The following is a 16,838-nucleotide window of genomic DNA, read 5'->3' on the forward strand; positions in this document are numbered from 1 at the left end:
GGAGAGAAGCCAACAAGCATTATTGGGTGGATCTGGTTATTTTAGTTGCCTCCATGTTTCTTGTTGAAGAAACTGCTTTTTCCCCTCTTTCTTTTTAAAGAGAGACAGTTGAGGAGTAAGAGATGGAGGTGTGTGCCTCTCCTTCTGCCAGCTGTGTGTGAAGGGCTCTTGACGAGATGAGTTGATTTTGTTTTTATCTCCTTTTTTGATGGCTTAGCCTAGTAGCATTTATTTATTTTTCTATTTTTGGTTTTTCAAAACAGGGTTTCTCTGTGTAGCCCTGGCTGTCCTGGAACTCCCTCTGTAGACCAAGTTAGCCTTGAACTCAGAGATCCGCCTGCCTCTGCCTCCCCATTGCTAGGTTCAAAGGCATGCATCACCACCGCCCAGCTGTGTAATAGCATTTATAATGTTCAAATCTTAAAAGAGTGAGAAGTAGTCTATTTTTAGGTTATAAACAGTGGTCTTTTAAGCTGGCAGGAGCTAACTTTGTTATCTAGTAGAGTAACTCAGAGGTATAGTTTAAAGTTAATCTTTTAGTCTTTGAATTTTTGAGATGGGAAATCTTTCTTTTTATAGATACAGGTTGATAGGGTAAATTGTGCACTCAGCATTAAATGATGCAGGGAGTGTTCAAAATGTAGTTTTATAGAATGGCTGTTGGCCAGCTGATCATGTTATACCCTGGCTGGATCATGTTATACCTTGGCTGCTTCTTCCAAAACATGAAGGTTATTGAGCCAAGGATAAACTTGTGGATCACTGGGTCAGCATTTTGGTATATAGTATCAGTGCCTTGCTGAAGAAGGACCCTTACCTTTTGCCATAGGAGACCTATTTCAGGTAGATTAAAAAGTTAAATGGGGAGCCATTGAGGTGGCTCAGTGGGTAAAGGCACTTGCCAGCACGAGGACAGCCTGAGTTCAATTCCAGAACCCACATGGTGGAAGGAAAGAGCCTACTCCCCAGTGTTGTCTTCTAACTTTGCTTGTGTACACACACTCACCCCCACACACATGTAAATGTACTATAAAAAACCTTTGACATTGTAATTCTCAAAAACAACTTTGTAACCTGTATCTCTTTTATATAAAGGAGACAGGCATACCCTGAGCCCTTTACTAATCTGTTGGAGTGAAGGCAATGTTACTTGTCTTGTGAGGACAGGCTAATAGGCATATGAACAGCTCTTCTAATTTATAATGCAAGAAAACGGACAGGAACAAGAACTTTAAAGCTTTAAGTTGATTAAACTTTAAAAAAACAAGGAGGTGCGGGGACTGACCCAGGAGCTGGGATGATGTTCAGCAGTCAAAAACCCTGGCTGCTCTGCCAGAGGACCCGAGGTCAATCTCTAACACCCACATTTTTTAAAGCATTAAGAAATGTGCAAGACCTCTGAGGATGAATGGTGGTCATAGTGAGCAGTTTAAGTATATGACTGGGGTGAAACTGAGTTCAGATCCCAACTCTGTCAAGTAGTGGTTTTAGTATGTTACTTAGTCTTAAAGTCTTAAAAAACCCGTGTCAGGTTTTTTAAATTAATTGATTTAGTGTGTATGGGTGTTGTGCCTGCATGTATATCTGTCTTTGTGCCTGGTGTCCATGGAGACCAGAAGAGGACAGTGGGTCCACTGGATCTGGAGTTAACAGACAGTTGTGAGCCAACGTGTGGGTGCTAGAGATTGACCTCGGGTCCTCTGGCGGAGCAGCCTGGGTTTTTGACTGCTGAACATCTTCCCAGCTCCTGGGTCAGTCCCCACACCTCCCTTTTTTTTTTTTTTTTTTTTTTTTTTAAAGTTTATCTTTTTAGGTTAGTCCAGGATGGCCTGGACCTATGTAGCCCCATGCTGGTCTGGAACTCTTAGCAGGCCTCCTGCCTCAACTTCCCCAAGTGCTGGGATTATAGGCATGCTCTACCCTGCATGACTTCTCTTTGTCAGTTTCATTTGTAAACTGAGACTAGCTAGATGGTAAGAAGTCCTTTGTTAACTCATGTTGCCTACCATTTAGCGTTGTGTGAATGCTGACTGTACTTCCTCTCTGAGGCAGTCTTAAAGTCAGAAGGAAGCATAAGGAGGACTGTGACGGTCAGATCTCACAAATGAGGAGTGAAGCTGAGAAGGGAATGGTACAGCACTCAGTGCATTCAGGGTCACACTGAAGATGGTGGCAGTCAGTACCGGTGCCTGGACTTTGACACTCTTCTCACTGACTGTGGAATTCAGTAATCTGTCAGACATTTGACCAGCATTCACTGTGGAGCTCTTGTGTCCTTAACAATGATACCATCATGGTCTCTATACTACTTTTAGCTATTTCCCCTAGCATCATTTTACTTCTGAGGAAAGTGGTCAGAGATCATGTCATGTTCCTAAGGTTTTATACTCAGAAAGGCAGGGGCAGCTCTGAGCATAGGGCTGTCTCATTGCCTCACTCCATCTTCCTTACCGGTACTATGTCTCATGCATATCATTTAGATGTATCCATTGTCCTTTCTAAAACTTCTCTCATGGTGCTCTATTTGTTCATACCCCTTCCTATTTTGATTTCTAGGCCAACCTCTGCTTTGTGGATGTTGACAACCACTTCATTGAGTTGCCAGAGGACTTGCCTCAATTTCCCAACAAATTGGAGTTTGTCCAGGAGGTCTCTGAGATCCTCATGGCTTTTGGGATTCCCCCTGAAGGAAATCTCCACTGCAGCGAAAGCGCCTCAAAGCTGAAGAGGATCCGAGTCTCTGAGCTTGTGTCTGACAAGAGGAATGGGAATATTGCGGGCTCCCCTTTGCATTCCTATGAGCTCCTCAAGGAGAATGAAACTATTGCCCGGTTGCAAGCTTTGGTCAAGAGGACTGGAGTGAGTTTGGAAAAAGTAAGATTCTGGGAATAAGTTTGTGACAGATTTATTCTTTGTTAGAGTGCTCTCCTGGGGAAGATGGATTTAAGATGAGAAAGTGCCCAGGTCAGGACAGTGCTTATTGTGAGCAGTGAAGGAATGTTCCATGTGGGAAACTGACTTAGTGCTTGCAGCTGTTCTAGCAAATGTTGCTTGGTGAGTCTGGGTGACTTCTTGTGCAGATCAGGGAGAGCCTGTTGCCATTCTGTGTGACACTTTGCAGCATGGTTGGGAAGGATGGTGGTGGTAAGCCTTGAGTTCAGACCTTTCATATCCATTGCCCTGTGATGTCACAACAGCCTAATAGAGATACATCTTGACTGACGCTGAGGCTTAGAGACCTTTAAGCATTTCTGCCCTAGATTGGGAGCCTCGCCTGGAGTTCAGCTACAGTTTATAACAGATCCTGTAATGCTGACCTCTCTCTAGGGACGCACTTGGCTTTCCAGTTTCTGGTTTTGATGAAATTAAGCTTTTTGTGCTTGTTTGCCCATCTCTTTACCTCTCCCATTCTCATTGCTAAATGACTTTGGTTAGTTATATATAAATGTTAGGCCGCTGTAATGATTTTAGTGGTGAGCAATTTCATTTCTCTATTTTATTTTGTAAAGTACAGCAGATTAAAAAAGCTATACCAGTTGAACAAAGAAATGTTTTTAGGAAGATAAGAAACGTATATCCTTTTAAAAAAAGGATAGTCTTTGAAAGGTAAGAAATATGACATCCCACTCTCACTCCCACCCTCAACCCTATCTGTCCTTTCCCCCAAAAAAGAAAGAAAAAAGAAAGGTGATACCAGGAGGGACGGAGAGCCAGAGTTTGACCCACTGCTCTGACTCCCAGGTGCTCTCTTCTCCTTCGCCCAGGAGCGATTCCCTCCTCTCCTCCCTTAGCTGGAGTGCACTCAGCTCCCAGTGACTGCATCTCCACTTCATTGAGTTGCTGCATACCTTCAGACTGAGCTCTGTTGTTCTCTACAGAGTCTCCTTCCCTCCCCTGTCTTTACTTCCTTCCGGCTTGCTAGGCAAGGTTCTACCACTAAGCTAAATCTCTGACTCCTAGAATTCTTTCCTTTCATGTTTCTTCCCATTTTCCCTTCTTTTGTTCTCGCCTCTTCACCATTTGCTGCTGAGACCAAAAGGAAAAAGATCAGAATTGCTCATCGGGTAGTGGTGGCGCATGCCTTTAATCCCAGCACTTGGGAGGCAGAGGCAGATGGATCTCTGTGAGTTCGAGGCCAGCCTGGGATACAGAGCGAGATCCAGAACAGGCACCAAAACTACACAGAGAAACCCTGTCTCGAAACACCACCCCCCGAAAAAGTATAATTGTTTGTATTTTCAGCTGTCCTCTCTCTTTTTTCCTCCTCCCTCCCTCCCTCCCTCCCTCCCTCCCTCCCTCCCTCCCTCCCTCCCTTTCTTTTTTAGCTGGAAGTTCGTGAAGACCCCAGTAGCAATAAAGATTTCAAAGTTCAGTGTGATGAAGAAGAACTCAGAATTTACCAGCTAAACATTCAGATCCGGGAAGTTTTTGCCAATCGCTTTACTCAAATGTTTGCCGATTATGAAGTGTTTGTCATCCAGCCCAGCCAGGATAAGGAGTCCTGGTTTACCAACAGGGAGCAGATGCAGAACTTTGATAAAGTGAGTGAGACCCTGCGAGGCGTGGATGAGAGCTAGTTACAGCTTGACAAGTGAAGTCAAGTGGAGAAGCAGGCGTGCAGATCTTACTGTGATTGACCTCTAGCCAGAGTGCCCCTCCTTGGTTTCTGTTTTGCTTTGTGGTGCTGGAAAGGACTCTCTCTCTCTAGGCAAAGATGTATGTGTAGTTGGCCGTCAGGGCTGACTGTGTCAGACTCTCAGGAAATCTGAACTTTTAGGAGAGTTAACAGAGGGGAGGAGGGTTGTAGTTGACTTTTCATAAAGCTTCACAGAGTTGTCCCACTTCAGCCCTTGGGCGTGTTGCCACTGATGATCAGGGCTGCCATGCTCTCCTCTCTGTTGTTGATTGCTTTCTTTTGGTCCCACTAGGCATCCTTCCTGTCAGATCAACCTGAGCCCTACCTGCCCTTCCTCTCAAGATTCTTAGAGACCCAGATGTTTGCATCTTTTATTGACAACAAAATCATGTGTCATGATGATGATGATAAAGACCCTGTCCTCCGGGTCTTTGACTCAAGGGTAGACAAGATCAGACTGTTGAATGTTCGGACACCTACTCTCCGGACATCCATGTACCAGAAGTGTACCACTGTGGATGAAGCAGGTAAGACCTCTCTTGGCCTCTGGGACTCCGTTGTTAACATGTCCCTTTACCTAAACATGTCTGCTTCTTTCTCTATTTTTGCTTTTGAGTATGTTATCACATGGCCTGTGATGCTCTTCTTTATTATTTTATTTTATTTTTGTTCTTTTGAGACAGGATCTCTGTAGCCCTAGCTGTCCTGGACTTTATTATATAGACCAGGCTAGCCTCAGCTCACAGAGCTCTGCCTGCCTGTGCCTCCCAGTACACAGACTAAAGGTGTGCATCACCATGCATTGCTTTCTTCCTTATGTTTTGTTTGCTTTCTTTTGGCCTGGAAATCTTTTTTCTTTGTTTGTTTTTGAGACTGAGTCTCTCTATGTAGTCTTGGCTGGCCTGGAACTGCTCTGTAAATCAGGCTGGCTTTGAACTCCTAGAGATCTACCCACTTCTCAAAATCATTTTTTTTTTTTTTTTTTTTTTTTTTTTTTTTTTTTGGTTTTTCGAGACAGGGTTTCTCTGTGTAGCTTTGCGCCTTTCCTGGAACTCACTTGGTAGTCCAGGCTGGCCTCGAACTCACAGAGATCCGCCTGGCTCTGCCTCCCGAGTGCTGGGATTAAAGGCGTGCGCCACCACCGCCCGGCTCAAAATCATTTTTGTTTTTGTTTTTTGATTTTTTGAGACAGGGTTTCTCTGTGTAGCTCTGGCTGTCCTGGAACTCACTCTGTAGAACAGGCTGGCCTTAAACTCACAGAGATCTACCTGTCTTTGCCTCCTGAGTGCTGGATTAAAGGTGTGGACCACCACCACCTGACTTCAAAATCATTTTTAAAATCAGGATTCCCAGTCCTTTTCATCGTGTATTATACTTGAAAATGGCAGTATTCAAACAGCCGAGGGCTGTGGTCACTTGAGGCTCTACTTACCTGCCAGTCTGTTCTCAGCCCATCTGTAATCCATGTGTTGAATCTGCAGCATAACCATTTAAATTACTCTTGTCTGTTATCAGAATGTGGAGTCTCATGGGTCTATCAGAATACAGGGTTTAAGCTATGGGATGATGAGCTAACTAGCCCTCATTTTTAAGGCTCTTTCAGAAAAAGAGGTGTCAGAGTGTCACTTGAAGTAGCTATATGCTGTTTCCAGAGCATCAGAGATCACTACAGATGTTACTAGAGCAGACTCCTTGCCACTGGCCATGTCCCCAGCCTTTGTGACTGAACTAGACTCTGTCTAGGTTTCCCCTCTGTGTGTCCCAGAAAATTCTCAGGGCAGTTAGCTGAGACATTTGTAAGAATTACCTACTCTATTTCTAATTTTTTGGGACTTCTGCCCCTCATTGCCTAATGGCCAGTGTTTTGAAGTCATATTTTATCTGTTTGTTTTCCTGTGTGTGTGTGTATTTCAGGCAGGAAGGTAAAATAATCTTTTCACTTGGCTAGAAGTGAAAGAGTAGTCACTTTTAAAAGTTTGACTTGATTTTTTTTTTTTAAATCTCATTCAGAAAAAGCAATTGAACTACGTCTGGCAAAAATTGACCACACTGCGGTTCACCCACATCTACTTGATATGAAAATCGGACAAGGAAAATATGAACCTGGCTTTTTCCCTAGGTTGCAGTCTGATGTACTTTGTACCGGGCCAGCCAGCAACAAGTGAGTAAACCTAGAGATGCTCCAACCTAGCTGCTGATCACAGCAGCCAGTGGCATCCAGAGTCTCAACTAGAGTGGTTGCATAAAAGACCTCAGACGTTCTAAAAAAACAAGTGTGGACAAGACCCAAACTATGTAGGTGTCAAGATTATCTGTTGGTGTTTGTCTCCACTGTACAAATTGAGATAATTGTATCCCAGGACTAGCAAGCAGCCAGGCTGCAGCGGGGTTAAAACAACCTCACATCTGAACCCCATAGAATGACTGTCTAGCTTTAGTTCTTAAACGGCAGTGTTGGAGATAACTGGGCTGGGACTGAAAGTGGCTGTCATGCCGGATGGTCCCTTTTCAGTTTCTTTTGGAGATGAACGTGTCAAGTCCCAGACAGTTTTGTATCTGCATGTGAAGTTTTGGTATATATTTTAAGACAAATCAATGTCTTACTCTTTGGAGAGTGCTCTCTCTTTTGTTCATTCACTTCTCTTTTAGCTGCTCATCCCTGAGGACTTTGTATGGCCCCCGGTGGCTTTCTGTGCTCACCATCAGCTGCCTAGATACTCTCAATTTCTTTGGTCAGTTGGCCTTACTTTTTTTTTTTTAATTTATTTAACTTTATTTTATGTGCATTGGTGTGAGAGTGTCAGATGCACTGGAACTGGAGTTACAGGCAGTTGTGAGCTGCCATGTGGGTGCTGGGAATTGAACCCAGGTCCTCCGGAAGAGCAGCGGGTGCTCTTAACCTCTGAGCCATTTCTCCAGCCCCAGTTGGCCTTACTTTTTAGTGGCTTTTTTTTTTTTCTTCCTATTTTGAGACAGGGTCTCTCACAATGTAGACCAGTTTGGCTTAGAACTCAGAGTAGTAGATATTCTTAATGGCCTCTTTGATATTGTCAGGTGGACAAAAAGGAATGCCCCTGCCCAGTGGAGGCGGAAAGACCGGCAGAAGCAGCATACAGAACACCTGCGCTTAGACAATGACCAGAGAGAGGTACGACACTGTGTGTATGGCAAGGACTCCACCTGCTGTCGCCATTGTCCCAGCAATGGCCTTTCTCCTTAGAGAAGGGTTTAAGTGTGCTTCTGGAAAGTGTTTTCCACATGGCGTTCTCTCCGTACTAATTCCCTGCTGAGTGTAATACAAACTTCAGAAAATGACAGTCTGAAACTTAGGAGAAATGCCTTTAAAATTAGGACTTTTTGTATGTGGTATGTTAGGAAAGAACTAATTTTATTAAAATATAATGGAGGAAAGTTAACTGGAGTGTGTACTGCGACACTGATTCTTAAGATGGAGGACATTTCCCTGTGCTTAGGTGGCTGTAATGGTTAGTTTTCATGTTGACTTGACACAGTCCAGAGTTGGGGGGTGTTGTCTAGATTAGGTTGGCCTGTGATCATGTCTTAATTATCTTGATTACCTTAGCAAGAGGATGTGGGAAGGTCCTCTTGCTATGGGTGATACCATTCCCTGCGCAGGGGATCCTGGATTGTATAAGAATAGAGAAAGCAAACAGAGGACCACCATATCTGCATCCTTGCTTTCTGCTGATTGTGGATGTGATGAGATCAGCTCCCTCAGGCCCTGCTGTTGTGACTTCCTGATAGGATAAAACTGTGATGTGCATCTTTGAACCTGAATCAACACTTGCCTTTGTTAGGGTATTTTATTGCAGCAATAGAAAAGAATGGAGATAGTGGACTTGACTTTATTTTTGCCCCTTATGTGGATAAGGAGAGGGATGGTGTCTTAGTTACTGTTCTGCTATGAAGCGACATCACGATTAAGGCAGCTCTTATAAAAGAAAGTATTTAATTTGGGCTTGCTTACAGTTTCAGAGGGTTGATCCATTATCATCAGGGTGAGGGGCATGGTGGTAGGCAGGAAGGAATGGTGTTGGAGCAGTAGCTGAGAGTTTTACATCCTGATCTTCCTGTAGCAGACAGAAAGAAAAAGAGGGTAGGGGAGAGAGAGAGACAGAGAGAGAGAGAGAGAGAGAGACAGAGAGAGAGAGAGAGACATTGGGTCTGGATTGAGTTTTTGAAATCTCAAGTCCACCTCCAGTGACATACTTCCTCCAACAAGGCCACACCTTCTAACCCATCAGTTCTCAAACTGTGGGTCGGGACCTCTTTGGGTTAGGGGTCACACATCAGATATCCTGCATATTAGATATTTATATTGCGATTCATAACAGTAGCAAAATTACAGTTATGAAGTAGCAACAAAAATAATTTTATGATTGGAGGTCACCATGGCATGAAGAACTGTATTAAAGGGTCACAGCATCAGGAAGATTGAGTCCTGACCTTTCCCAAACAGTTCCACTAATTAGGGACCAAGCATTCATGAGCCTATGGGGGTCATCCTCACAGGTGCAGACCATCACAGGTGGTATCGCAGATTATTGAATTTGTTTCCCCAATTCTCTCTGCTGCAAGCTGCGTTACTGCTTCTTAGTGTAGTCTCTAGTTTAACTTCTGGCTGAAGACCCCGCTGTAGATTTGTTGCAAAGCCTTTCAGAAACTTAAAAGACATTGTGATTTTCATCTTAAACTAATAAAATTCAGTCAAGAAGACTTTTCAGTGAGTTGGAAAATAAATAGCCTGTTTTCCTTGGCTGTTTTTTTTTTAACTTTCTTTTGTATTTATTCTTTGTGTCTTTCACATCAGGCATCTCCATTCCATTCATTTCCCATCCCTTTGTATCAGTCCTCTGCCCTTGCAAACCCCTCCCCAAAATAAAATAAAATAAAATAAAATTTTTTTTTTTTTTTTTTTTTTTTTTTTTTTGGTTTTTCGAGACAGGGTTTCTCTGTGTAGCTTTGCGCCTTTTCCTGGAACTCACTTGGTAGCCCAGGCTGGCCTCGAACTCACAGAGATCCGCCTGGCTCTGCCTCCCGAGTGCTGGGATTAAAGGCGTGCGCCACCACCGCCCGGCTTAAAATAAAATTTAAGAGAAAAAAGAAAGAAGGAAAACTCAATCTCATCATGGAAGCTGTAGTATAACACAGTGAGTCACGAAGTAAATCCTTTTATCCATACACTTTTATGTTTTTTAACTTATTTTTACTCTTTGCAAGTGTTCATTGCATATTGGGGTTTGCCAACATATTATCCTGGTTCTGGGCCAAGTAGTTGCAGGGTTGGTCAGCCTGCCAGCTCTCCCTTGTCCTCACCACTAGGGCGGAGCTCTCCTGCATTGTCCTGGCTAGTTCACCCCTTGCAGTGATGAGCAAGGGGCAGGGTCGGTTCTCCTGCTTTCATGTCCTCAGGGTCGGTTCTCCCATACCTACACCTTCAAGGCCAGCTCTATTGTGTAGACAAATTTCTAAATGATCTTATTAAATAAAAAACACGGAGCCAGGGATATAGGGATGAAAGCCTTAGAGATCAGGGAAATAGTGATAGCCACCAACCTTACTTCTCCAGCTCTGCAGCTACCAAAAGGGAGTGACTTCCTGTCTACCTGCGCCTTTCTTGCCTGCTGTTCTCCCCTCTCATTGGCTCTTAGCCCAGCTACCTCACTGCCTTGTCACTGCCTGTCTGTACAGACCTCCAGGTCTCTAAGGTTGGTACTGGGATTAAAGGCGTGTGTCACCAGCTTGGCTGTTCCCTAGTGTGTTCTTGAACACACAGAGACTCTGCCTGCCATGTGATTGGATTAAGGGCATGTGCTACCACTGCCTGACTTTTGTGTTTACTGGCTTGCTATTTTCTCTGATCTCCAGACAAACTTCATTAACATATAAATAAAAGATCACCACATTTCAGCATAAATAAAATATCACCACACTATTGTGTTGCCCAGGCATGGCAAAAGGGCCACTTTCCTGAGTGCTGCAGCTGATGAGAGGCAGGGACAGCTCTCCTGCTCTTAATACCTCAGGGCCAGCTCTCCCATCTGCCTCAGGCATTGATAGCAGGGGGAATGGGGGGCAGCATTTCTCCCCCACCCATGCTGCCACATGACAGATGAGTAATGGGGACAGCTCTCCCATGCTCATAACTTTGGGGCTGGTTCACCCTCACCTCCACCAACAGAATTGGCTCTATTGTGCTGCCCAGGCGAGGTGCAGGGCTGTTCTCCTGAGTGCTGCAGCTGGTGTGGGACAGGGCCACCTCTCCCACCTGCCTCAGATGTTGATGGATGGGGGTAAGGGGCCATGCTGCTGCATGACAGATGAGTAATGAGGACAGCTCTCCCATGCTCACAACTTCGGGGCTGGCTGATTCTTGGCTGTTTTTTGAAGAAATGAATGAAACTTGAAGGGCTGTTTGTGGCTCAGTGCCAGTTAGAACACTTGTCTTGCAGGGGTAGGCCACTAGAGTTTCAACCCAGCACCACAAAACAATTTTTTTTTTTTTCAACTTTAAGATATAGTTATGAAATTTTTACAACTGGTCTATAGGAAATAATTATGCTTAGACTTTTGTGTTGTTGGCATAAGGGAATTGGTATTGATGTTCTAAATGTTTCACCTCTATCTTCTACTTCACTTCAGTAGGACTGTTTTTAGCAGTATTTATTGAGTATACTTTTGTAGTCAGAATCACTGGGGTAAGCATTATGAAATACCAAGATGACAAGGAGGCAGCCATTTCCTCAGAGAACATGTATGTTAGGGAGTAGAGTCAGGTACATAAGTAAATCAAGTAGAAAAATCTTTTGAAGGAGCCATGTGAAGGGCAAATCCTCTTACAATCACTCATGAGAGAATGTAGAGATCAATTCTAGTGGGATAATCCACAAACAACTACTTGGAGGAAGAGCCAGTGTCTGTTGAGGCCTTAGGGATCAATAGGGTTGTTACAGAGAAAGAGCAACACTTCCAGTAGAGGGCAGGCTCTAAAGCTGGTGTGTATTATATAAAGCAGGCTGTGGAAGATGCTTTTGGAGGAGAGAAACAGAGAGATAGATAGCCAGTTAGGAGGCAGATGCAATTGACAGTTGGGGCAGATTAATGGGTCAGAACATAGAGTGGACAAGGTTGTGATACTAGAGATAATATGGAGGAGGGGCAATATTAGGGATGAAATGCTGGTCATGAACCTGAGATATCAAGAATGCCCATGTGTAGTTTATGAAATTGATGTGGACTCTGTGTTAAAACAAACAGCATACAGAGAAACAGCAACATACTGTAGAAGAGTAGGAAGTATGGTTGTTTCCTCAGTTCCTGATTTAGCAAGATTAGGACAAATAGATCCTTTTTATGTGGTGAAAATAGTTTAGTTCCTTTTATCATGGTGAGTGAAATGATTATTGCAGTCACGTTGAGGTCTGATTGGATTTGCTCATTGAGCTGTGTATGCAGTAGCAGGCATGTCCAATTTGTGGACTCCTGGCTACTACCCTACGATACCTGTGAATGCAGCCCAATGTAAAACAGTAAATGTACTTAACCATTGTGATATCAGTTTGTTTATTTATTGTAATTGTAACCCTGCTGCAGGATTCTTAAGTATAAACTTTGTAGAGGACAATATGATGTCATAATGTCAAAAAGTTGAATATGCCTGCTAGTGTGTGTGTGCCCTGTGCACAGGAGCACGTGTCTAAGTCCCTCTTATGTCTTTAAATCAAAGGTACTTTATTATACCTGTGTCAGCAAAACCAAAAATCATAGCATTTTGGTTTTTCCCTTTAGTACAAGAATTGAACTTAAATTTCCTGCTTACAAGTGTATTTGAGCTCAGGCAGAGGCAAGCAAAGAAGTGTGGGTGTAGTGCTGTGCTCAGGACCCCAGCAGTACTGGTTGCTTATGGTTTCTGTGCATGGACATAAAAGGTCTTTGCTTTTTCTGTTTGATGTAGAAGTACATCCAGGAAGCCAGGAATATGGGCAGCACCATCCGTCAGCCCAAACTGTCCAACCTCTCTCCATCAGTCATTGCCCAAACCAACTCGAAGTTTGTAGAAGGCCTGCTGAAGGAATGCCGCAACAAGGTGAGCTGTGGCCAACTGAGTGCTGCTATTCCCTTGGCAGCAAAAAGGAGATCATTGCTTGGTTCCAAACACTTCTTTTTTAGTTAAAAAATGTGTTGTGTGTGTGTGTGTGAGAGAGAGAGAGACAGAGACAGAGACAGACAGAGACAAAGAGATAGGTCAGGACAACTTTTGGTTTTTTGAGACAGGGTTTCTCTGTGTATCCCTGGAATTCTCTCTGTAGTCTATCCTGGCCTCAAACTCACAGAGATCCACCTGCCTCTGCCTCCTGAGTGCTGGGATTAAAGGCATGCGACTAAAGTCAGGACAAATTTGTAAGTCAGTTCTCTCCTTCCCTCTTCTTGTGGGTCCTGATGAAAGAACTCATATCATCAGGTTTGCTTGGCAAACCATCTAACTGGCCCCACTCCTTATATAATGGGATAATACTGACCTTACAGTCTAGTTGCCTTATTAATTACAGATTGCTTTGCATATGTGGAAATGTTTTTACATTCTGTTGTAATCTGACAGAAATCACTTTTCATGTCTCGAAAAAGCAGTTTGTGAGCCGGGCGGTGGTGGCGCACGCCTTTAATCCCAGCACTCGGGAGGCAGAGCCAGGCGGATCTCTGTGAGTTCGAGGCCAGCCTGGACTACCAAGTGAGTTCCAGGAAAGGCGCAAAGCTACACAGAGAAACCCTGTCTCGAAAAACCAAAAAAAAAAAAAAAAAAAAAAAATATTTATTAAAAAGCAGTTTGTGGGACTCTTACTCCATGTTAACTCAACATTTGTTGTTATTCAGTTTAAGCTTAGTAGTGTGGATGGTTTTCTCATTATAAAAAGAAAGATTAAATTTTTTTTTTTTTGTTATTGTTGTTGTTTTTCAAGGCAGTGTTTCTCTGTGTAGCTTTGGTGCCTTTCCTAGAACTCACTCAGTAGCCCAGGCTGGCCTCGAACTCACAGAGATCCGCCTGCCTCTGCCTCCTGAGTGCTGGGATTAAAGGCATGCGTCACCACCACCCAGCAAAAGATTGATTTTTAATATGTAAGTTATAAATGTAATTTCTTTTTTAAGTTTTTGTTTTTATTTTCGAGATAGGGTTTCTCTGTGTATTCCTGGCTGTCCTGGAACTTGCTCTGTAGACCAGGCTGGCCTTGAACTCAGAGATTTGCTGCTTCTACTTTCTGAGGGCTAGACTTAAAGACATGCACCACCACCTCCTGGCCTATAAATATAATTTATAATCAAAAAATCCTCATGCAGTCAGAGTATCATAATTTTTAGGACAACTCAGGTGTTTGTTCTGTGCTGTGTCCTGATAGTTATCAGTAAAATTAGAAGAAACTCCTGCTCTAAGAAACTTGGGCTGGAGAGATGACTCAGTGGGTTTGTTAATCCCACTGAACTAGAGTAAAGACCATTACCCAGATTCTTTGGTCAAATTACGCAAGCTTTATTTTCTGTCAGACAGGGCTGTCTCTCTAAAGCAGGATTCAAGAAATTAGCATTGAACATAGGAGAAAGTAGGGTTTATATATGCCCAAAACTGTTAGGCTAGGGGGTTTTCAGTTTTTTTTGTTGTTGTTGCATAGGAACTTGCAAAACATTTCAAAATTATTTGGCAGAACATCTTATCAGGGTGAAGATTAGAGTATAAGGTGTGGAACATGTCAAATTTCAGAAAATGGGTCAAAACATGATCAACCCCAAGTGTCACAGAAAGCAGGAATGAACTTATTTTGACCTTGTAACAAGGTGCCTTAATCTTAAGATGGAGTCAGGCTGGTCCATCAGGTGAAGGCACCGGCTGCCAAGTCATCTGATTTCACACATGTACCATGGCACTTATACTCCCTCCACAACCCCCCCCCCCTCTAAAAACTTAAAAACAAACAAACTTAGATTAAGCAGAGCATGGTGGTGCACAGCCTTTAATCTCAGCACTGAAGAGGTAGAAGCAGGCAGATCTCTGAGTTTGAGGCCAGTCTGGTCTACATAGAGAGACCCTGTTTCAAAAACAAATAACAAAAGTTAGTTTATTCTATCAGAATTGATATTTTAATTTCAGACTTTTTTATGTCAAGATTTTAACTTTTTTTATATTTTACTTTGTGTGTATGAGTGCTTTAACTGCATTTATCTGTGTACCACATGCACACCTGGTGCCTAAAGAAGTGGTGAGCCTCCATGTGGGTACTGGGAATTGAACCTGGGTCCTTTGCAAGAACAAGTGCTCTTAACCACTAAGCCAACTCTTCAGCCCAGGATTTTATTTTTTAATTATGTGTGTGCATCTCTGTGATTCTGTGTACTTGAATGCAACTGCCCTCAGAGGCCAGAAGAGGGTGTCAGGTCTCCTGGAGCTTGAGTTATAGGCTGATGTGATCTGCCCAGGGTAGGTTCTGGAACTGAGCCCAAGCCTCTTCCAGGAGCAGCACAGGCTCTTAACCCTGAGCTTTTTTTTTCCAGCCCCAAGTTAAAGTTTTTTTTTTAAATCGACAGTTCATTCTGAGTCACTTGTGATTTTCCCATATAATGTTCCCTTTCCTGTCATCAAGAACATTGTTGATACATTTCTTGAAAGATTGCATGTTCCTCAGTCATCTTTGACATTGATGATGATGTTACATATTTACAATAAGCATTTGCAGATTTTTACCTGAAATTATACTCAATAACTTTGTGTCTCCTTGAGGGTTATTTCAGATTTATTTCTAGGTTATATGTGTGCTTGAAGGTTTGTTCAGTACATTTATTTAAGCACTGAGAATGGGAGAATATCAGAGGTGAGCATGAGCAAAGGACTTTATTCAACTCGTTTCATCTCATAAAGGCAAAGGCTTGACTCCAGAGTGATGAAATCCCTTGCTAGGGTTACATGCTGATAGCTGTGTTTTTACCACCTTCTTACCTGGACTTTGAAAGCTTGCACTCCCCCTAATCTGACCTGTATGTCTGTAAATACACTGTCCCTGGGGCCTCTTCATCTTGTCCTTCCCTGCCCAGCACATATGCCTTGCAGGCTACCACAGCCCTCTGCAATTGTGTGTGGTTCTACTCACTGTGGGGATCTATCCTACTTATCCATTCCTAGACCAAGAGGATGCTGGTGGAGAAAATGGGCCGAGAGGCTGTGGAGCTGGGGCACGGAGAGGTGAACATCACTGGTGTGGAAGAGAACACCTTGATTGCCAGCCTCTGTGACCTTCTGGAAAGGATATGGAGCCATGGGCTACAAGTGAAACAGGTAATGGGTCTAGCTTCTGGTTTCACTTACTAGTTTCCCTATACCAGTGGTTCTCACCTTACTAATGCTGTAGCCCTTTAATACAGTTCCTCATGTTGTAGTGACCCCAACCATAAAATTATTTTTGTTGCAACTTCATAAGGGTAATTTTGCTACTGTTATGAATCATATATAAATATCTGATATGCAGAATATCTGATATTTGACCCCTGTGAAAGGGTCATTTGATTTCCCCTTCAAGGGGTCTTGACCCACCAGTTGAGAACTGCTGCCCCATATTATCTAGCTAGCTGGCTGGCTTTAAAGGTGAACAGAGTGCTTCCAGAATGAGTCATGAAACAGCTAAACAAATGTGAGTTCAGGGTTTTTGTTTTTTCTTATAAATAAACTTTATACATCTGTGTTTTTCAAACTTTTAAAAATGGCATCTTTCGCCGGGCGGTGGTGGCGCACGCCTTTAATCCCAGCACTCGGGAGGCAGAGGCAGGCGGATCTCTGTGAGTTCGAGGCCAGCCTGGTCTCCAAAGCGAGTACCAGGAAAGGCGCAAAGCTACACAGAGAAACCCTGTCTCGAAAAAAAAAAAAAAAAAAAAAAAAAAAAAAAAAAAAAAAAAAATGGCATCTTTCTTGGGAGTAAGTTGCAGGTCAGTTTGATGGATTCTCTAGCTATTGGGGTGTGTCTGGAGGTAGAACAGGAGAGCCTGAGCTCAGGAAGCACCAGCCATGGCTGATTTTACAGCCCTAGTAGAAATGAGGCTCTCATTGAGGGTTAATCATCTGAAGATCTGAGAGAGATCCCTGAGGAGTTGAGTGTTTTGTTTTGTTTTTCCCACATAATATTCAAAGAATTTCTTATTTCAGTGA

At 43.2% G+C, this 16,838-nt stretch overlaps 1 protein-coding gene across 3 annotated transcripts in view; it reads left to right on the forward strand.

Moving 5' to 3' along the window:
* Dennd5a (DENN domain containing 5A) overlaps positions 1-16,838 on the forward strand; it is a 69,689-nt gene that overhangs the window by 35,502 nt on the left and 17,349 nt on the right. For all 3 annotated transcript variants that reach the window (XM_052761035.1, XM_052761033.1, XM_052761034.1), the window contains 7 exons: positions 2,557-2,874; positions 4,326-4,541; positions 4,929-5,163; positions 6,647-6,797; positions 7,691-7,784; positions 12,612-12,743; positions 15,822-15,974. In XM_052761035.1, coding sequence (XP_052616995.1) covers positions 2,557-2,874; positions 4,326-4,541; positions 4,929-5,163; positions 6,647-6,797; positions 7,691-7,784; positions 12,612-12,743; positions 15,822-15,974 — 1,299 coding nt within the window. The remainder of the gene's footprint in view (positions 1-2,556; positions 2,875-4,325; positions 4,542-4,928; positions 5,164-6,646; positions 6,798-7,690; positions 7,785-12,611; positions 12,744-15,821; positions 15,975-16,838) is intronic.

This window comes from Peromyscus californicus, unplaced genomic scaffold, assembly GCF_007827085.1.
Source record: "Peromyscus californicus insignis strain IS unplaced genomic scaffold, ASM782708v3 Scaffold_4__1_contigs__length_199733344, whole genome shotgun sequence".
Taxonomy (NCBI): Eukaryota; Metazoa; Chordata; class Mammalia; order Rodentia; family Cricetidae; genus Peromyscus; species Peromyscus californicus.